This window comes from Varanus komodoensis, unplaced genomic scaffold (assembly GCF_004798865.1).
Source record: "Varanus komodoensis strain SLA01 unplaced genomic scaffold, ASM479886v1 scaffold5, whole genome shotgun sequence".
NCBI classification, from domain to species: domain Eukaryota; kingdom Metazoa; phylum Chordata; class Lepidosauria; order Squamata; family Varanidae; genus Varanus; species Varanus komodoensis.
In genome coordinates, this window is record NW_025336087.1 from 20,013,602 (window position 1) to 20,036,016 (window position 22,415).

Sequence of the window (22,415 nt, forward strand, 5' to 3'; positions counted from 1 at the left end):
GAGCTGGTTTGGACTACCTTATTACAGTTTAACAAGGAGAGATATACATAAGCTTTCCCCTCATACCTGTAGGACCATTGGATGTTTGATGGTTAACCCAAGAAAGCCATCATCAAGCTTATTTCTCACTTCATCTGAACTGGAAAATTATGATTACCAGCAGTAGGCTGAGCCAGGATCCTACACCAAATTCAAACTATGTTCCAGAGATAATCATCCAAACTGAGCCAATGTGTTGGCCATACCACTGAGGGACTGAGGCAGATTTGAAGCTTAGGAAAGAACTTTTTGTTCAGGGAATTTCCTGAATGTGCAGCCTCCGCTAATTTAGCCTCAGTGGTGGGTACAAGAACGAAAATAGCCCTGAGGTTTGAGACATCAACTAATTCAATAGCAATAAGAGTACAGAGAGAATATTCAATGGAGTTGAGCTACACTGAGGCTGCATTGGTGACTGAGTAGCCATGGTCTGTTAGAACTTTTGGACCAGAATTCATACTAGGATAAAAACAGACGATCAGAGTGGGATCTCAGCTATGCTAAAAGTCATATCTGAAATCAGCCAACACTTGGCATGGGTCTGAAACCTCAATTACACACTCTGGTATTCTGACACAGGAGACTTACAGTCAGTGAGTCTCTTATTGCAGCAAGCACTGTGGTAAAAGCTTAATGCAGGTGACAATTAGTTATAGGCTCCTTCAGTAATTACAAAACAAGCAAAGCTAATAACTGTATCCATGTCAGAGATCAAGACAACTTGTTTTCTTCAGGGAAATATCTGCTGATCAGCATACAGGGCAAGGGGTTCAAAAGATTCCTGATGTAATCCGTCCCAGGGAATCTAAGACAAAGCTTTCATATTAAGGAAATGGTTTCAATTCCTCGCAAAAGCCATCACGAGCTATCACAGTCACAAGTTCTGGAGAAAGACGTAAATAAATCCATGCATACAGTGATAGACTTCAGCCTTGAATTCTTCATTAGAACCTCTAGGCTGCATGAGCCAAGGACTATCAAACCCAAGAAAAGACAGTAAGTCTAGAAAAATCCCACACATGGAGATATTTTGATGCCCATTGTTTCTACCTGGACCTACATTACATGGGTCTAGACATTAAAAATTCCAAGAGTCAGGATCAGTCCAACCTAGTCACATTGACACTGAAGACACATAATTCATAGCAAACTAGAATTCAAGGGCCATGAAAAGTACTTTTCACGGTAGGATCTTAATACAGAGTTTAAAGAAACAAAATACCAACTAGATTGAAAATCCAGGGGAAGAGTAAATCAGGAGGCCCAGACAGTAGTAAGTATAGAAAGAATTTGAGTCAGTAAAGACAAAAATGTTCCTAGTGAAGCCTCCAACCCTGGACACCTGCTTAAAAGATGATGTGGCTGTGAGACTCCTCCTCCTGAAGAACTGACACTAGCTGTGTTCATGGAGTTAGACTGACCTAGTGGAGAAGGGAATTTTCTGCAAGCTCTCTGCACTGTACATGTAGTTGCCAAGGGGAATGGCTCCCAAGCCCATGCACTGTCAGGGGTATTGCTCGTCAAGGTATCTCTGTTTCCTTCTCAAGTGTTGGCCTACATGTGGGCAAGGGCTTTTGAAAAGGCCTTTTCACATTCCAGAATATGTGCTACTGTAACAGTCATGATACAATAGTGGACAATGTCAGTTTTACATTATGGATCATGATGCAGGATGTTTTTAGGATCTTCAGACTGTTTAAATGGAGAATTAAGATAGTGTTTTTGATTTAACTGGTTTATTACTGTTATTAATAATATTATATCTGGAAGGATCTGAGCAAATCATTCCTGCATCATGGAATATGTGTTGTTTGCTTTCCTTATTCCGATGTCAGAAATGCAGTTATACTGCTTTTTATAATTATGCAATGTGTTAAATTAATTTTGTTTTCTTTCCAGGACATAAGCGGAACAGTCTTTGGTTATGAGGTGCCTCCACCAGATAATGTGCTAAAGCTACCAGTTGCTCGAACAGCAGGAACATTTGGAGTAGTAAACCTGTACTGGGAAGCCAAACCTACTACCGCTAGCCTGGAAGACTTTACTCCATCATTTGGGAACCTTACGCTTATCGATGGACAAGTATGCAGATGCAAACATTCTTACACATTTTCTCATTACCTTTCACACCTCAGTGTCTGTGTTTTTGTGGCCATGTTCATCACATGGTGATTGCAAGAAATTGTGTGAAAGCCCTGTCAACTTGTTCCTATTTACTTATTTTGTATAAACCACATACACACAACACGATCTTAGGCATGTGCATTCAGAAGTAGTGCCTCATTTGATCCAATGGACCTTACTCCCAGCAAGTGGGTGTGATAGAATCAATGTCTATGTTTTTCTCTGCTCTAGCAGGACCCACCACTAGCACAATGGAAAGCTAGAGGTTCCCAAAGCAGCTGAAAATGACAGAAATGCTCATTTCTGAGATGGGGCAGAACAGCTGAACTTGCAGAAGGAAGCTTTGGTGTCTTGTCACATCCTGAATGCAAGCATTTGCACTCAGCTTCCACTAATACTAATAGAAGTATTAGTTCTATTAGTGGAACTAATGGGACACAGCAGGAGTGTTGGCTACTGCCCTAGCATTACAGCTTTAGACAACTACCTGTCACTGTGGTGACATGTGGTATTGTCTGAATCCTCCCAGAAGCCACTCCTTCTTCTGAAATGTCTTTGTATTCACAACTTTTCATTCTTGATGGGGACATTCACATGGAATAATGAATTCTGGACTCTTTCATGAGATGAATTACATGGTGATAGGGTAAGCTTTCCTCCTGTCAATAAGTACCTGCAAGCCCCACAAAACTTAGTAAGATTTTCACTGGATAGACATGCAGAGGACTGAAAGGGGTTGGGAGGGTATTTAGATCCACTTGCAACCTATCCATGCATGCCTACTGTTGGGCTGGTGGACTTCCACTTCCCTTGCAATGCACTTCTAAGGTAAGGTTCAGTGAGGTATCAGCAGGGCTATATGCAAGTCCATACAAGTACAAAATTGCAACTGGCCTCAGAACTCAGTACTCTGAGCATCTCATTCTTTTTTTCCCAAATAAGTCTTCAACATATATAGTTTCAAAGTGTGCAGTTAATGCCTTGCAGCTCAGCAGGACTTCTAATGGCTTAAGGAAGGAATTCAGTTCGCTGCATAGTTCTTCACCTCTCTCCATGTGTATAAGAAGCAAAATAATTGTCTCCCAAAGCAAGCATAATATTTCATGTGCTTCAGTGTTTGTTTTCTAAGTGCATAGTACATCCAGCCTTGGTAGCAGCAATGACCATGCAGCCTGACTGATTTGCTGAAAGTATCAGACAAATATTCTTAACATCCCCCAATCAAATAATGAAAGTTTCAAATAAAACTGGGGAAAATTGCAGTGTAGAATCCTATGGAATAAATTTCCATGACATCTCCCTGCCTCTCAGAGCTGTCCTTGAAACAGCATTTTAGTTGAATAATAAGCATTTGTTGCACAATTTACAACACCTGATGCCCTTTTGTATTCAGAGATGCAGCTGAGTAATTTTAGTTTTGAGACTGAATGCTCTTAGACACCCTCTCTTTAAATGGCAATGTGTGGTGTGTCACTTACTTCAACATATAGTAATCCAGCCATGCTGGGTTTGGGGCTTCTGTGCCCATTTTGCTGAGGAGGGCCCTGCATTTATGCCCTGAAGTCTTGCACTGATGGCATCACTGTGAGTGCTGAACACAAGAAGACCACAAGAAGACGGTTGCTGAAGAGGGTATTGTGTAATTTTTTTTAAGTGGGTGCTTAACTATTAGCTTTTGATGAAATTTGATGGACCACACTAATGTTCTTCCTTTCTGAAGGGGAACTGTCTTGTCTGGTGATTACATTTCTTCCTGTCTTCCTGCTGGAAGCCTGCTGGAAGCTGTCTCTAGAGTTCACACCCACCTTAAAAAAAAAAAAGTCTGGAAACCATTCCATTTTGCAGTGTGTTCTCATCTGAGTTTCTTGAGTTTCAGTGTGCTGATTGTAAAGATGCATTTTGCCATTTCTGTTGTGTGCTTACTCTCTACAGGCAACAGGACTAATAGAGATCACCATCATAGATGATGAAATTGTTGAATTTTTGGAGATGTTCAATGTTACCTTAGTCAGAGTGATGGGTGGTGCCAGATTAGGGGAAGATGTGCAAGTGACTGTTACTATTCCACCAAATGACTCCCCTGTCGGGGTGTTCGGGTTTGAAGAAAAGCATGTAAGTGTGAAAAGGACATTTGGGAATATTTGTGTGCTGGGTAGTTACTGATTCAACAACAACAATGCTTTAAAAGCTATAACTCAAAATTTTAATAAAGTTTGTGTAATGAGGAATGAGCAACTTGGAGATCTGGACACAGTTATGCACCCGGGAGCCCACCTGGACCACACATGGTGAGGAGACAGGTACAGATACAGATGTATAAAATCACAGATTTGGTGACAAAAATCAGCATCAAGCCATTATGTAGAGCTCAGTAGTCCTAGAAGTGTTAATATTTTTTGCAATCACTGTCTCAGCATTTAGTGACTGCTATGGAGTTTCATTTTTGTTAATTTAAAAAAACGTTGGCGAACACATGGAGGGGCTATGTAGAGCACGGATGATCCCTGTTGTGTATCCCTGGTCTGTTGCTGATGTTGTTATATTACATCCTTGCAAGGTACCCAAGGTGGATTACAAAGTGTTCTTCCTCTACCTTTTATCCTCATAACAACATTGTGAGATAGGCTAGATTGAGATTACTGGCCCAAAGTCACCTAGTAAATTTCTTGACTGAGTACTAGAATCCAGATCTCCTGAATCCCAATCCAGCACTTGGACTATGCCACACTAGCTCTTTAAGCAAAATAAATGATATTTTCATTATTTTAACTATATCATAGGTTGAAAAAACTTCATTAACCACCCTCCCCCTACAATTTCAGAATACCCTTGCCAGAAAAACATATTTTTAACCTACTTTGTTATCATTTCAACACCAGGCAAAGACTTTTCATTCTCTCAGGTCTTTTCATAATCTACCTTTCTTCATAGTTTTATCCCTATAAGTTTAGGTTTGTGCTTCTTTTTATGTCTGTTTTAGTCTCTGTCTCTTTGAATTGATCACTAGTTTTATTTGACTGTTAGGCTGTTGCATTTTTAATGTGCACTTTAGATGCTATGTGTATTTTTATTTTATATTGCCCTTAGTTCTTTTGGGTATTAGTGATTAATACATTTTAGTAATAATGCTTTATTTATTTTTAATGTATCAGCTCTAAGGAATCTATTGTGAAGCAAAGCTAAAGTGCAAAGGTATGAGTTGAAGTGGGAGCTAGCTCTCAACAAAAAGGCATTGGGTTCAGAAAGCTCTTTCTGCCCAGTATTGGCTTGGGCTTTGAGTAAACTGGAAGGTAGAGTGATAAGTTGCCCTGTCAATTAGGTTGCACATGCTCCTTCATTCTTTGCCTTGTTCTGTTGATGCTTGCTTGCTTTTTAAATTTCCATCAATATTTTTTTTCTTACAGGAACCATAAGCCAGAGGTGGGGAACTTGTGGCCTTGCAGATGTTTTGGCCTACAAGCTTAATGGTCTCTCACTGTTGGTTATGCAGGCTAGGGTTGATGAGATTTGCAGGCCCAAACACCTGCAAACCACACTATCCCCATGTTCTGATGGTATCATATTATGCAATTCCCTTACACTTGTCAATGATATGGAATCAGAGAAATGGAGCACAAGTGGAGTGACAGAAATTGGGAGGTCATAACATCACTGGGGAAATTGTAGTCCATGTTGTTAGAAATGACTTGACAGAGGCTGCCATGTTTGATGGTTTGATGTTTGATGGTAACCTTTGCTTCACCATGAGGGCCTCTGTCTCTCATTGCTAGTGGCTGCTTCTAGGCCAAAGCTGACAAGACATATCACAATTCACTTGTGTTTTCATGGGGCAACTGAAGTGGGTTCCTTTTCCTTAGGCAGACTCCCTGAATATTCTGATTATTTTTTCTTCAATGGAATTCAAAATTGCTTCTTTGACTTATATTTCTTCCTCTGCTGTAATCCAGTACACGGATAGCTTTTTTTAATAGCTGATTTTAATACCAGAGATAAGATGTTATTTGGAGGCAGGATATTAAGACAAGCATGTTTCAGATCATCCTCAGGTCTGTGGTTGCTAGGAGACCATTGCAGAGGAAGGACTGTAAGTTGTGTCCACATGAAACAAGCACTGGTACATGCTGAGCTGGTTTCTATTTGAGAATGCTGGGCAGAAATGTAATAAACAGATTAAATGGTTTTACAAACGCAGTCACTATTTCAGATGCCAAAGGAAAAATCTTGAGTACTTTTCACAGATGTTACAGTACTGCGAGTTTTGCTCAATGAATGTTATTTTTAATCAGTTCTGTTGTGTATGTTTCCCACTTGAAGATATGAAAGAAACAGGAAATGTGAGTCAGCAATCAGGACACTGAGTGTGGGGGGAAGAGAGGCTTTAGGCTCAGTCCAGTAAGGCTGACGTGTCCACAGAAGTAGGCTTCTGCCTGCATGCATTTCCTGGCTCTTGATCTGCACAGCTGATGCTCTGAGCTGTACTGGCACCCAGCAGTGGACTGGGTACTCCATTTGTGGCACCCAGAGGATGATCAGTGCTGCCCTTGCTGATGGCACTGATTTCCTGCTGCAGGCCTTGCTTTTCTTCCCTTCTAAGCTTAATGTTAACAACATTCATGACATGGTGCTGAAGCTCTTCTCTAAAACTTTTACCTTTTTGTTCTTTTAGGTAACATTGAAGGAGCCTCAGTCAATTGATGATCCTGCTTCAAATGTCTTTCTTACTGTAAGTCGGAGTCAAGGAGGCCAGGGAGAAGTTCGAATTATTTGGATTCTGGAGGAGACAGCTAAATATGATCTCACTCCTCTCAATGGAACGCTTCACTTTGCTGAGGTACACCCATTGCTTACTAGCACTTGCTCTTTCTTTTCTTTCCTTCTTTTGTTTGTATTTACTAATCAGTCTTAGGGTCATGGAAGGTAAAAGCCATGCTTCTGTGTGTACTCTTTAAAGATGAATGAACACTCTTGAATGCTGTCAGATGTACATATAGAGGCTTTCTTGGTGTAATGGTCAATCAAAATGTAATGTGTTACTCTGAGTGCAAAAGGGAGTAGGAATATTTCTTCAGAATCACTTGTGCAATGGTGAGGTATGTGTGGCTTTAGGTGTCAGTGCTGTAAGAGAAAGACTGTCAGCTTCCCTTCCTGATACTGCTGTAAGCCATGAATCCTACTTGCTTCCCTTGAGGAATCCTTTTTTGGATTCAAAATTAAGCAACTTTTGCTTGACCAAGTAGGCAGCTCAGATGCTAAACCTGAGAATGAAAGCTTAGAACTCTTAAATGTGTATTTTTAGCAGATAGATAATTAAAGAGAAGAGAAGCATTCCTCTGTTGAAAAGGAATACTTGAAGAGAAGCATTCCTTTGTTAAAATTCCAGTAACAAAATGTGTGAAGCCGATGTATTGTCTGTTCTACTCTAGATGGAATCCCAGAAAACTATTGTTTTGCAAGCAATTCAAGATGGTCTTTTGGAAGGTGATGAAACATATACAGTCCAGTTGGTGTCTACTGATAACACAGAGATCTCACCAATACATGGTAAACACATGCACACCATTTCCATTTTGAGGGCAAGCCCAAATCTAATCTGTGCTTGAATGGCAGGGAGGGCAGAAGGACCCAACTCCCCACTTGTCTTTAGCAGGCTACAGTTTGGCATGATGGGGCTAAAACTAGGGGCCAGCCAGACCAGACCTTTGCTTTCCCTCCAAATTTTGAGCATAAAATATTGCTTTGTATTATTTTTCATGGTTGTAGCATTTAGTTGGTCTGCTAATCTTTCCTTATCAGGATTATACTGATGAGAACAAGTCAGTGTTTATGAAGCTTTTAAAAACAACCTGACATTTAAACCTGAAATGCAGATTGTTGTCCTGAATATTCTTACCAACTTGCATTCTAGTATCTCAGAATTCAGGGAAGAAATTGTGTTGTGCTTCATTTCTTTCCTACCCCTTTGAAAATAGGTGTGAGTTGTGTTGGGATTCAGAGTAGCAATGCAAAACTGTGAACTGAATGTGTTTAACAAATATCTGCAGTGTTGCTGCTCAGCTGAGTTTTTGCATTACAGACTGCAAACTGACACACTGTTGAACTTTAAAGGCCCCACAGCACTCAGCTTATTCACATATATTTACTGCAAAATAAATTAAGGCAGTTTTTAGAACAAGGTGTGATGAAAGGTTTGCTTTACAGTTTAATATCAAATAAAGACAGTAGTGCTTAGCTATGGAAAATTGCTGCTTTATGTTCTTTTGGAGATTTGCTGCAGTGATATTGGGCAATATAATAAGAAATCAGGCCTCTTGTAATAGGTATGCAAAATATACATTTCTTTTTCATTATTTTAATCTGAAAAAGAGATGGGATACAGTTCTATCAACTAGTTCTTTTTATCAGCAAATTTCTTTGTATTGTCAGGTACTGTAACTATCACTATATTGGGAGACAGAGGAGCTTTTGGGGTTGTTGGAATAGCATCATCATCCACTCATATTCTGATTGGGGAATCCATAGGAAAGTATAATGGAACTGCTTTTATTGGGTAGGTACACCATGGACTTCTCTACCATCTCTGTAGATTGCTGTTGTAATCTGTAAACATATATAAATATTTATTTTCCGTGTAGATACGATTGGTAACAATTGACAGCTCTGAATTATTATTTAAATGCAGAATGTTGGTTTTTTCCTACCTTGTTGTGTTCTTTGTAGAGATGCTGAATAATTCTAAGAGTTTCCATTCTTATAATTTGATGTTAGGAAAACTGGAGGCACAAATAGACACACAGAAAAAGGCTTTTCTTTTCAGAACATTGGATTTCTATATAGAATGCATTTCAGATAATATCCCTGCCATCTGGAGAAAGTGATGAAGTTAGTTCATCTCTTAATTCACTACAGGGGAAGTCTTCACTTTTATTTTTATTTAGCTCAAAAATTTCAGCATCCTTTCAGACACTAGCGTACCAGTGATCACTGTATTTTGTTTGGTGACCAATATGCTGACCTTCCAGCATGTACACATTAGTTGTCCAGTGTGCTGATCCCTTCATAACAGCCTTCCCCAAGTTGGTACCATCCAGGTGTTTAGTCTACAACTCCTAGCATTCCAGGCCACTGAATGTTTGGACTAAGGCTGACGGGATGAAATGTAAAACTTTGAGGATGGATGCTGTACAGAATGTTGCTGGGCTAAATGCACAAGTAGAATCATCTTGGGGTAGGATAGACAGCACTGTCAATTTCTGTTTCTGTCAGTTTATCATTTTTCCAGTCTTAAATTTGGTTCAGCCCAAGCTTCAGGAATTTCCTCATTTAAATTTGCTTCATCAATAGGTTTGTTTGTTTGTTTTTTACTTTTGCATGAAAACACGTAAGGATTTTTCTTAAAAATTTCTCTGAATGCATGCATGTTTGCCTAATATACACATTTTCTGCAAACAATTTGCCTTAATGCAATGCCTTTTGGAATGTTATTTCTCCTGACATAAGTATTTTTGCACAAATTTTTGATTTGATAATTTAATTGCAAAATTCAGAGAAGTGAGAGTTTTTGAGTATAAATGAGTTTTGGTTTGCATAGTAGCACAAAAGCACAAAACTAGGTAAATGTAAACTGGTTAAATGTAAATTGGTTAACCCCCAATCCTACCTTCAGGAGAAAGAACTGGAAGAAATCCATGATAACAAGTGCCACTTTTCTAAGGGTTATTTATTTTTTTGTTTCCAGGGTTGTGACTAACATTGTTATAAATCTGGAAAAACTCTCAAAATACTCAAGACTTCATACTATGCCTTAAATGCAGCTGAAGATCATATTTCAATCTGTCTAGCCTCCATATGAATTAATGTTAATGTTTATTTTCTGATAAATCATGTACATTCAGAGGTCCAAAATGTAACTTTCCAAGTACGAACTGTCCACTCAAAAAAATATCAATAATCTTGCTGCAACCCCTTTTTGTGCAGGGGGTGGGGCATCTGTGTAGGATTGAGTGCAGTGATCGCTGTACTTCAAGGCAAACCCAAACGATAAAATCAAACCTGAAAGATGATCACGTGCCTGTTGTTGTCCACAGCATAGAACGTGGGCCAGGGATTTTTGGAGAGGTAACCGTCTCCTGGAATATAACACCACCCGATGAGAAGGAATTTGTCAAGATATCAGGAACTTTCACCATGAGAGACAGGCAGTCTGCTGCTGTGGTGCTGATACAGGTGCCTACTGTAGAATTAGAGGTGTGACTGAGAATCCTGCTCTCCAGTTGTGTAGCACTGTGGAGATAAGTAGCCATTGCCTCAGTACAATGGCCAGTGTACCCTGTGTACATGCAGCCAAAGCAGGGAGAGCAAATGCAGCACTCAAAAAATTTGAAACGCTGCAAAATCCACAGCTGTGCCCAGCAATTCAGGACTATTTCCACAGCAACCCTCTCACAGAGAACAAGTCAATGTACTCAGGATGCTGGGGACACAACCCAGGACACCTTCCTGCATCCTAAAACACTCAGTGGCACTACAGTGGATTGACTGCACTGTGCCATCCAAACCCAGATTACGCAACCTGTCACGGGCCAAGTCCCACAGCGCAGCTACTGGTCACGATGAAGGGGCAGCTCATGTTTTCCCCTTAAGGGAATCGCAGAAGCCAGGTCTTGGCCAACTTTTGGGATCTTGGGGAAGAAGTCAAGGGACAACGGGACAAAATTGGAGGTCAGAGAGAGAGGGCTTGTTGTCTCGCTGGGGTACTGCCAAGGGGAATTGGGATGAGGAGGGGAAGGCGGGGAACATCCTTAATGAGCCTGTTTGCCTTTTGGGCTTCTCCCTGTTGCTTCATGGGCTCAACTTTCCATCATGGAAAATCACCTCAGGGGGTTAATGTGACATGCAAGCCCGCCACCACCTCTCCACCTCACTGGTCCTCCTTCCTTAGACCTTTACCTCCCCAATACCACTTCATGCCTGAGACATTCTGACAGCAGCCCCCATCCCAGCTGTGCATGCTGGAGGGCTTGCCTCTCACAGCCCAGGAAACCAGGGTGGGTTCACAGTGGAAGAGTCACTGTGCTCTCAGCATCCCATACTACGTATGGTAATACACAGAGACGTAGAGACATAGTGCATCTCACTCAGAAACTCACCCTTGGGCCAGCTGGAGCTAGCTCCTCTTAAGGTGTGGTAAAGGAATCTATCTGCCACACCCTAGCCACACAGAAAACAGACATGTGGGAAAGGTAAAGCACAGCACCTGGGATGGAGTGGATCCTGAAAGGAAATTTCTTGTGCTGGATCTGGGACTGCCCTGTCAACAGGGTATTGCCATGGACTGGAGATCAGTAGGGTGCAAAAGAATGAGCTCCTCCTCTGCTCCATTCTCAGTCCATCCTTGCCTTTGCTCTGTTTTGATGGCATATCTTTGCTGGCACAGCAGCATTGCTAGCAGAGTGTTCTGCCAGCTCAGCTGAGCTGTGCTTCTTTCACAATGGAAGTTTATCTGGCCTTGTGTTGGTGTAATGTGGCTTCTGCCATGTTGGATCATGCGACAGCTGTCATATGTCAAGGACAGTGCTGTGCCTTTAGTGTCCCCTGATGGTGAGGTTGTCTGTCTTGGTTCACAACAAATAGGTACCCCACCCATCCACTAGAGGGACTACTTCCAAAACCTTTCATCTCAGTCTGTTCACTTTTCTTTAGGCTCTGGATGATAACCTCCCCGAGGAAAAGCGTCACTATCAGTTCCGGCTAACTGGCATCAGTGATGGAGGAGCCATCAATGAGTCTGCCAGTGTTGCAGAAATCACCATGGCTGCTAGTGACTTGCCCTATGGGCAGTTTGCATTTTCCCAAGAGCTACTGCAGACAACAGAAGAAGAAAAATGGGTATGTGGGACTTAAGCACTGAATTACTAGACTTCCATTATTAGAGATCTGAATTCTGCATTTGAATCTGATTTTAATGGCAATTCATTGGCTACCAAAAGTTCGTTCTACTTTTGTGTTTCGATTCTATTTTAATGCATTAATGAATTGTTATTTAGTTAAGCCGAACAGTTCCTACATTTTGTGTTGAAGGAACTGCACTGCTGAATCAAGCAGGGATGGCACACAGCCCAAATTGGTTGTCTGCCTTTATCAGGAAAGGCAGGGGGTAGGGAACCTGAGACCACATTATTTCAGTTTTTGTGTGTGGAATCCAACACCAGCAATCATTGGGCTCCCCTCCACACACACACACACACACATGCCCAAGGATCCAATGCACACTGTTACTGGGCTTGGGAGAGCTTTCTGTTGAAATCAGGGCATGGCTTTCCCCAGGCTAATATCAGCACAAGGAAATGGAGTGGTAGTACAGCTGAGGTTGGCTGCCATCTCCTCCTCACCCCATCCCTGAAGAATGCGTTTAATACATTGGATTGCAGCATATGGGGTTTTGGTGGAGTGGGGCAGGATGCAGTGCTTGGGGAAGGGAGTGCTAGCTCCTCCTGCCTCAAGAGAGAACAGCCTGCATACCGCCTGATAGCAATTGAGGTTTTTCAAAGCTTTGTCTGACACCTCTATGGGGTTGTGCAGGGGGCTGAAGGGGACTGTGAGCCAGATGGGGAGGCCGTAAAGCTGCCTCCAGCCTGTGGATCAGAGGATTCCCAGCTCTGATACGAAGGCTCCTCATATGTGTGGGTGAGGCTGCACTACGGTCGGGAAGTGGACCAGTTAATTGCCTATTTTGAGATCAGCCTCTCACGCTAAGTGAAGATTTCAAATATGAAATAAGAGGCACACATGCCATGTTTGTGTTGATTTGTGCATTTTTTTTAATTGGTAGTGAGGCAGTCAAGGTTCATCTCACAGTGGCATTTTTCTACTCAGAACATTTCCACTATTCACCAGAAATCTAACCCCCAAGTGAAACTGGTTGATATGATTTGTTGAAATGTAGCATGCTTGGGGAAGCAGAGTAGCTGAAGCCTTAAGAAATGTTTGTCTCCAACAGGCAAACATCACGGTTGTCCGTTCTCATGGGCATTTTGGTCAAATTTGCCTCTGGTATAAGACATTGAATGGAACAGCAGTGGAAGGCATGGATTTTGCTGTCATGTTGGGAATGCTAACTTTTGGACCCAGTGAAATTATTAAAACTATTTATGCTGAAATCTATGATGATGACCTTCCTGAAGGTCCAGAAGAGTTTTCAATAGAAATTACAAAAGTGGAACTGCTGGGAAGGTAAAAAGAAATTTCATGCTACTGGAAAAGACGAGCAATGGCAGCAAAAAGGGCTATATACTCGTATTTCATATCATTTGGCAAAGTTGGTTTGTTGGTCTTGATTTTATGTACTGGGGTCAACAGCAGATTTCAAGAGAGATATTTATGATTGGGTAGCATACCAAGGCTGCACACCCAGGCTAATTCTCAGAGCACCAAACTATGGTTTGCCATGATGTCTGAACTAAGTCTATGTGGAATGGATTAAAAATAGAAAAATGTATATATCATTCTTTTTCTTCTGTACTCTATTCATGTTAAGAAAACAATTAAAAAATTAAAAATAGAAACAAGTAAGAATCTCAGTTTGTGGCCTAATTTGTTGACATTTCCTTTCACATGTTTTTGCAAGTGAATTGGATTCGATGGTCAAGGAAAATGGACTGCAGATTGACCAGCCCCCTGAGATAGGAAATGCTTCGGTGATAAGAATCATGATATCAAAAAGTGACAATGCAGAGGGCATAATTGAATTTGATCCACTCTATACAAGACTGCAAGGTGAGTTAAGGTCTAACATCATACTGAACCACAAAAGGATAATTAGAGTGATTCCTGGGTTTGGTCTGAAAACATGTGATAAGCATCCTCACTGGACCGAAGCAGGGCTTGGTCTGGTGAGTGCTGGAAAGGGAGACCACTTGAGAACCCCACGTGCATTGTCCAGTTTTGTGGAGAAAAAGCAGAATATGAATGCAATAATAAAACAGAAGCAACTAATATGATGTCCTGTTTTTCACTGAGGTCTGTAATTCCTTATTATAAGGGTGGGAGCACACTTTCAGCAAAGGGCCACACTCAATTTCCAAGAAGTTCTTGGAAGTCGCATTCCAGTGTTGGATTAAGTCAAAGCCAAAAAGGGGACGAGGAGACAAGGGCATGACCACCTGGCAAAGACCAGAGGGCTGGTGTGGGATCCCAAGAGGCAGGACTGGTCCCCTGGGCCTGAGGCTCTCTACCCTGCCTTACTGAATTTTTTCCAGTGACATCTTTGGCTACTGTTGAGAAAAAAAGTGTACTTAAATCTCCCCTAACATAGCAAAAATTGGGGTTTAATGCAGCACATCTTTATCAACGAAAAGAAAGCTCCTCAGAAACCAGTCTACAGATAACTGTGATGCTTAATCATAAACCTGATCTTAATTTTTTATTAGTTTGGTAAGGACCTTGATTTTTAGTTGCATAATCTTCCAGTGATCCCATCTAGTGTGCAGGTAATGCTTGTACAGAAGAAGGTTTATGTTCAACCTATGTTCAACATAAACAGTTTATGTCCACTCATTATACACAAATGGGTGCAATGCATGCTTCCTGGGACTAGATCACGAAATGCATCATCTAGAGCTGCATTTGTTGCATTTCTTCTATTCCCCCAAAATACATTTTGCCATAATCAGATGATCAACACTTTTATAGCTCTCATTACCTGTTCAGGAGTATAGGGGAGGCAAGGAAATCTGGAGTCAGTCAGAGACTCATGCAATTAGCTCACTGAAACTGGACTTAGATGTCTTTTCACAGCAGCACATTTAGTAGTCATTAAGAAACCGAAATTCATGACATGACCCTTTAAGTATCTTTAGGCTGCTAAATGAATCTTGGTGGGTTAACTAGCTTATGGGAAGTGTAAAAGCATATATAGGTAAGAACATAGTTTTTTTGTATGAACCCATGTGTTTTAAACAAGTGAAAAGAAACAGGTCTCAAGGATGTGTGCCATTCTCCTTTCACAATTATAATTATATCCTAATCAGAGTGATATTTGGAAACAATGTACCACAGTATCCCCCATGTGTGTGAGATCAATACATAATCAGGTACTTAAGGATAAGCACACAGTTTAGAAAGCCACAACAGGACTGTAGTCATATCTCTACTCTTCTGGAAATAAGTTCCATTGAATTTAATATGATTTACTTCTGAGAAAATGTCTATGGAGTTGCAATATAATTCATTCTGAACTCATTCCCCCCCTTTTCTGGTAGTGGAAGAGGATGTTGGGATGATAATGATTCCAGTAGTAAGACGACATGGGAATTATGGCTCTGTGACTGCAGATTTTATATCTAGAAGTATCTCAGCTCTTCCTGATGGTGTTGACTACAGTGTTATAAATAATTCAGTCATTTTTCATCATGGCCAAAACCGGAGCTTTATCAGTGTCTTAATCACAGATGATGAGGAAAGGTAATGATATTACAGAAGCCTTTGGATTTTTCATTCACTTGCCAACAACTGCTCAACAATTGTGCTTGGTGCTATTGAACATGATATGTATTTAGACAGATGGGTTTATGATAGTAGAAACTGATGAGGCTACCATAATATAGCAGACTATCCTCTATTGCTGGAGAAATACTTAAATTATTGACTTAAATAGATAAAATTTTGTCCCAATCTATTCTCCTGTTATCAAAGATTTTTTTTCTTGTACATTTATCATATGAAGATTTTTTTTAAAGATCACTTCTGAATGTCTGTTTAATAAGCTTCAATTACCCTTATAAATTCAGAAAACACTGGTTTGTCTTGATCTGAAGCCATACACCAATACTAATAGTAATTTCCTGTTGCTTAAATCTACAAGTGTAAACAACTCCAAATGGCTACTCTAGAAATACATGCTAGTGTTCTGGTAAACTGTTGTCCTTTAGGATTTTAATGACACTTGTGCAGAGAGGTAGTTTTTAGAAGCTGAATGTGGCCTTTTCTATTGTGTCTTGAACAGAGAATATGCTGAGCAGTTTGAAATCCAGCTCACAGGTGCCAGTGGGGGAGCAGTCCTTGGGCTCCACCTAGTGACACAAATAACTATCACTAAGAGTGACTCTCTATATGGGCTTGTTCGATTCCTTAACCAAAGCAGAATAATTCTCCCCAATCCGAATGTGTCATTGACGCTGTCCTTGGTGCTGGAAAGAACGGGTGGATTGATGGGAGACTCTCAGGTATGCCTTTTTCTGATCACTCTGTCCCCCCACCCCCACCATTTTAGCCATAGATTCTTTTGGTAGGAATTCACATACTTACAGAGTGAAACAGATGGAATTTACATGCCCTAAGTGTCCTATAAGATTGTGCTCTGCAAGGGTGTAGCCCATATATACTACTGAATATAGTAAATTTTTTAGAGAATCCTTCCAGAAGTAGGAAGCAATACTGAAATCCCTCTTTGCTTGCTTTAAGTACCATTTTGCCAGAAAGAGTCATATAATATTGTGTGCAATAGGAAATTCAGAACTGCATCATCTGAGTGGGTTGCAACCAAATCTGTCTCCTAGATTTCAACCCACCCTTTCATGTGAGTATTTCCCCAAGGAAATTAGCTTTTTATGGGAAGGATCCAATGGTGATCAGCTACAAATACCTGAAGGTTTTGCATAGATGGAATGGAATGGAATGGAATGGAATGGAATGGATGAACTTGGTTGTTGTGTGCTAAGGTTAGCCAAATATTCTTCATACTTTTTAAATTCATGGCCATGACTCTCCTGCAAATACCCACATGGAACCTTATATAGATTTGTAGCCGTCCTCTTGTTAATATCCTTGTAATTCTCTAATACTATAATTGTTCATTTCTATTGCAATTTTAACAGTACTAGTAAATGCTATATTTTGAAATGCATATCTTCCACAGATTAATTGGGACATTTTAGGACCAAATTCAGAAGTAATTTTACCTGCTCTAAATAGAGACATTGGTGACCCAGTGAATGGATCATTTTATTTTGAAGAAGCAGAAGGAGGTCTGAGAAGCATCAGCTTGGAAATTTATCCTCATGAAGATGTTGAAGTTCAGGAAACCTACATTATTAGATTGCGTATTGTAAAGGGTGAAACAGAACTTGATCCCAAGGCTTCCAACATTACACTAACAGTAAATTATATCTATTTTAATCTCTGGCTGCTTTTATACATTGCTTACTAGAACAGACTGGCTTGATTTTTTCCTATTCCTGACCAGCCCTAATCAAGCAATTGCTGAAAGTTTTGTGGAAACATAGTTGAATGAAACTGTAAGTAACTTATCCTAGCCAGCTGTTGATAGCCTGACATTCAGTTCCCAGTTCCTCTACTCACTGGATGCTTCAGTTAATCCAGGAATGGCCAACTTGTAGCATTCCGTATGTTCTGGCATACAACTCCCTTTCCCCCTTCACATTAGCTATAATGGGTAGGGTTGAATGGAGTCCTAGGACAAAATATATGGAAGGCCAAAAGTTACCTACCACTGAGTAAATGCTTCTACTTTTTCCTGTTTTCATAAACAAGTAAATAAATTCCCTAGTATTATGGCTATAACCTTTCCCACTTGTCAGTGTCACATTTGCAGTTTATCAGCAATTAGCCAGTTGTATTTACATAAAATTTCATTATCAATATATAATGGAATATATTAAGGTTATTCCTTTTATTATATTGTACAGAAACTGTAGTATATAACAGATCTGTTACCTTTTTGGTTATCTACAGATTGTTCCTTCCTCCCTATTTTAGATGCATCCACGTGGTTTAACTTTTTATCTTTCTGAGCACTAGCCCTCCATATCATATCATATCATCATATCATATCATCATAACATTCATTTGGAAAACTTCCAACAGTTTCCCATGTGACTTGAAGGGCTACTGTCTGAGCAAATTGAGTCTAAAACCCTTTGGGAGTACAGAACTAGTTTTATTGTCCTTTGAAACCTGATCATATGTCATTTAAAACGAACATATCTGTGATTTAATATAAGATGTTGCTTAAACTCTTTGTATTTTCTCTGTCCCATTCAAAAGGAAAACCAGTGATCACTTACTCTGTTTGATCATTTTTAGATTCTGAAGTTTGGTGATCCCAATGGGATTGTGCAGTTTGCTCCTGAATCCTTATCCCTAAAGTACTATGAAGAGCCATCAGCATCGAAAGGGCCACTGAGTATTGTGCTTGTCATAAAGCGAATTCAAGGCACCATGGGGAACATCACGGTATTTTTACTTTGGTACTTAGCTGCTTACAACAGTACAATCTAAAGTCTTTGATAGCTGTTTAGACCTTCCGACTAGGAATGTGGAATGAGATCTTATGGAAACATCAGTATTTATATGCTGGATTTCAAAAGCTGAATTTGTATGTTAAAAGTTATTAACTAAACTTCCTGATTTTTTAAAAATGTATTTAAAAGGAGTTTTTAAATGTATTTTTCCAGTGAAATGATTTGGAAGGCACTGACATGCATGGCTAACAATTCAATTTAGGATTGACATTTATGATGTGGGAGGCATTTGAAATAGCTGAAGGGTTTTCAAAGATGCGTGCTTATATCTTTGGGTAGGTGGAGGAATATGTGTTACTATGAACTGTGTCTTAAAGATTCAAATATCTCAACAGGTTTTGAATATACTGATTTTTTCCTCCTCCTCTTCTTCCTTTTCCAGATTCACTGGGAACTAAGTAGTAATTCCGATTTTGTGGATGATTTCCTGGCCACCAGTGGCTCTGTTGTAATTCCTGATGAGCAAAGGACATCTGAGATTGTTCTGTTCTTATTGCCTGATGATATTCCTGAACTAGATGAGCATTATGTGGTGCAGCTTACTTTAGTGGAAGGAGGTGCTGATGTAGACCTAGAGAAAAGTATTTCTAGATTCACTGTTTTTGCAAATGATGATCCCCATGGAGTATTTGCCTTGTATTCTGACAAGCAGTCAGTATTGGTGGAGAAAGATCTAAGTCGCCACATCCGGATTAATGTAACTCGACATGCAGGAACTTTTGCAGACGTGATTGTGGAATATAAAATTTCACCTTCCAGAGAAGAAACATTAGTCACTTCAGCCAATGCAATTGGACAACTGCAGATTAAAGCAGGTTCCAGTTATGGAATAAAGATAGTGCCAATACATACCCAGGTCTGTAATTTCCCTTCACCTTACAAGGCCTTTGCAACTTTTCATTGTCTTTCATGGTGTTAATTTGAGTAAGCAACATGGCACTATTTTGCAAGCAATATCACTTTTAGGCACTGGGCCCAGTCCTATTGTAGAAGGGACATTTCATTTGTGTGGTAGTCAGTGAATACTTCTGCATATTCCAGGGTTTTCTTTCTCATATATCTCTCAACAAAGCCCTTTGTATTGCAGTCCCCAAGAAGTAGCTTTTTCTCCTTGTAAATACTTATTTGAAGAAAAATTGCCATACAAAGAACTTCCTAATGATTGTATACTTCCCCAGCAGATTTTGTCATGTCATAGGATCCTACAATGGTATAATCTCTTTCTAGGTAAAATCTGGGGAGATTATACATTCAGCGTGATCAGGAAGCAAAAGTCACTTGGGGGTTTGCATAGCTGCAGGCTCTCAACAACAACAGACCCCTTCTTGTATATTGAAAAACAATCAATTAACATTGTGCTAGACACTTACAGGGCCCTCCATCTAACAGATTTCAATCCTGTAGGATTGCACCCTTAATGCTTAATAAATAATAAGATTGTTGTTCAAGTTTGCTGGCTTTACTATGCCACAATCTGGAATATTCATAATGTTAATATTGCAATGTGTTAATTCTTTGGGGAAAGGTTTTCTAGGGCTGTCTGTTTAAAAGAGTTCTCTCAGGTTATGAATTTCTGCACGTTTGTTGAGTACCTTCTCCATAGTTGTACTTTGCAGGTTTTTATATAAGTGATTATCTCTTTCCAGGTGTTTCTTTTCTTGGGTTTGAATTTGACTCTAGAGTTGAACAATGTAACCCTGCTCAATGTCAGTGCCAATATTGTGCCTAAAATATCAGAGACAGCAATGTCAGTCTCTCTTCCAATTCCCAAGGAAGCTGCCAATTCTCAGGTAACTAGACTTACGGCAGTGTGACAACTTTACCACCAGAGGGCAGATCTAAACAATTAATATGGATATATTGGCAATTTTATTAGAATTAATTGATGGCCACATGTTGAAGCATTTGAATGACATATAACTATAGTGGAATAAAGACTGGTCATATATGGTTAAAAAATTTTTATTTGCTTTCTGTGTGTTTAGGAAGTGGCATGCATGGAAAGCAGAACTCATATTCCATTATGTTTAGTTTTTAAAAATAGAAATCTGGTCATTTACAAATTAAAGGGGGACAGTTTCATTGTATGATTTGCAATTCTGAGAGCTTTTTGCTATAGAAAAGCTTAAAGAATAAGGTAAAAATTTAAAAAATCTATTACTCCAACACATTTTCATTACTATCTTTAGATTATAGATGAGAAAAGGGAACCTGGATTCTATTTTCTAGCACTTATCTGTAAGTGAATATTTGTGATGAAAAAAGAAATTTGGCATCATGTGGAAGGATCCCTTGCATAGATTGTGTAAGGGCGTACATTGTGTAAGGGCTAGATATATTTATTCATTCAAAACTGTGAATTTGGGAGATTTAGATTTATCACAGAAGCTGTGTATGGGGCAGTATGGATGTATGTGATGTATGTGAGTATTTGATACACAAAGATATAAATTTACTTAAATATCACATGGCTGCTGCCACAAAAATAAAAATATTTTTCTCTGTTTCGGCAGGTTGCCTTTGATTCCGTTATCTTAAGACTTACAAATATTACAGCAGGGACAACACAAGCTCTGATAACTCGAATAGGAGTCTATGGTCCCCTCACAGTAACCTGGAATTCTGGATATCCACTTGGCCTCCTTCCAGAGTTCCTTCATCCAGGCAATATCACACCAGCTTCTGGTGAGTATTGTCATTTTGCTACCTCAAGGACAATAGATTGATTTAAGTAGCTTGGTGAACAGTTAGAAAGAAAGCAAGCTATGGAAAGAGTTGTCTCAGGGTGGAAAGAATTGCCTTCCCATCAACTCTTTTGTCCTTCTTTTCATTTGGATCTTTATTTGAAAGGTTAGAGATTGCAGTTTGTCACACCTGACCAAAGAAATCTAAGTGGGTTGGTCTTTTCTTTAAAGCTTTATTCTAGATTTGTCACATCCCTTTCTCAGTGTTTTCTCCAGGCACCTGCAGGGAATCCTTTCAGAGGGTGCAAATCTTGTGCAGCAGAGCCCACTGCTACTGGCTGCCACTACTGAATAATTGACAACATCCAGTCTTCTTGGTTCCTTATCAAGGATCCCACTGGAGTCCTTTGTGTTGGATTTCTTTGCAGCACACCTGAGTCTTTAGGGGAGCACAGCTACATGCCAGGTTGTAGTCAGTACGTGGCATGTAACCCGGCATTTCCACAGCATAATTTGACCCCAGAACATGGTGATTCTTCATGAGCCTTCCCACTTTCACCCCCAAAGCACTGAGCTTGGGTTTTGGTGAAAAGGCTCTCTAGCTGAGTTGGTTTGTGCGGTATGCACAGTTTTTCAATTTTCCTATTTGTCTCTTTTCTTGTAAGACCCCTGCTGAATTGTAAGCAATCCTGCATGGAAAATTCCATGATAAACTGTTCTATCCTCTGTTCTATTGTACTTTTCTTTCCCTGGCTTGATGTTAGAATTCTTGCTGCTCCATACTCTCATTAACTATACATTAAGGAAAGGAAAGGAAAGGAAAGGAAAGGAAAGGAAAGGAAAGGAAAGGAAAGTTATTCCCATTTTGTAAAGCTTGTATTGTTCCATGGTCCAGTGTTAAATGCTTACTTTTGTCAAACAATTTGAACAAGCTATTCAACAATTCTCCAGCAATATACCTTTTCCTCTTTATTTTTCCAGGCACTGTTACTTTTTCCCATGGTGAAGCAAGCAAAGCAATTTTATTACATCTTATCCCAAATCCAAGTAGTCCTGAAGCATTTGCTGTGCATTTATCAGCCGTGCATAGCAATGTATCAGGTGGGGCTCACCTGAGGTAAGAGAGTGATTGCTGAGTTGGTTGCAGTTTGGCAGTTGAATACAAGCTGCAAAAACGTTGAACTCATCCACTTATTAAATTAGGGTTATGCCTTTCTGTATTCCTCCAAGGAATTCTGAGAAGCTCATGTTG

General features: G+C 39.9%; 1 protein-coding gene across 1 annotated transcript in view; it reads left to right on the forward strand.

Moving 5' to 3' along the window:
- ADGRV1 (adhesion G protein-coupled receptor V1) overlaps positions 1–22,415 on the forward strand; it is a 307,411-nt gene that overhangs the window by 128,925 nt on the left and 156,071 nt on the right. Inside the window, exons 57-73 of the mRNA XM_044446125.1 lie at positions 1,939–2,121; positions 4,096–4,275; positions 6,830–6,994; positions 7,587–7,704; positions 8,587–8,710; positions 10,248–10,386; positions 11,863–12,048; positions 13,160–13,392; positions 13,787–13,935; positions 15,420–15,621; positions 16,163–16,382; positions 17,075–17,314; positions 18,262–18,411; positions 18,862–19,335; positions 20,126–20,269; positions 20,993–21,164; positions 22,145–22,280. Coding sequence (XP_044302060.1) covers positions 1,939–2,121; positions 4,096–4,275; positions 6,830–6,994; positions 7,587–7,704; positions 8,587–8,710; positions 10,248–10,386; positions 11,863–12,048; positions 13,160–13,392; positions 13,787–13,935; positions 15,420–15,621; positions 16,163–16,382; positions 17,075–17,314; positions 18,262–18,411; positions 18,862–19,335; positions 20,126–20,269; positions 20,993–21,164; positions 22,145–22,280 — 3,215 coding nt within the window. The remainder of the gene's footprint in view (positions 1–1,938; positions 2,122–4,095; positions 4,276–6,829; positions 6,995–7,586; positions 7,705–8,586; positions 8,711–10,247; positions 10,387–11,862; positions 12,049–13,159; positions 13,393–13,786; positions 13,936–15,419; positions 15,622–16,162; positions 16,383–17,074; positions 17,315–18,261; positions 18,412–18,861; positions 19,336–20,125; positions 20,270–20,992; positions 21,165–22,144; positions 22,281–22,415) is intronic.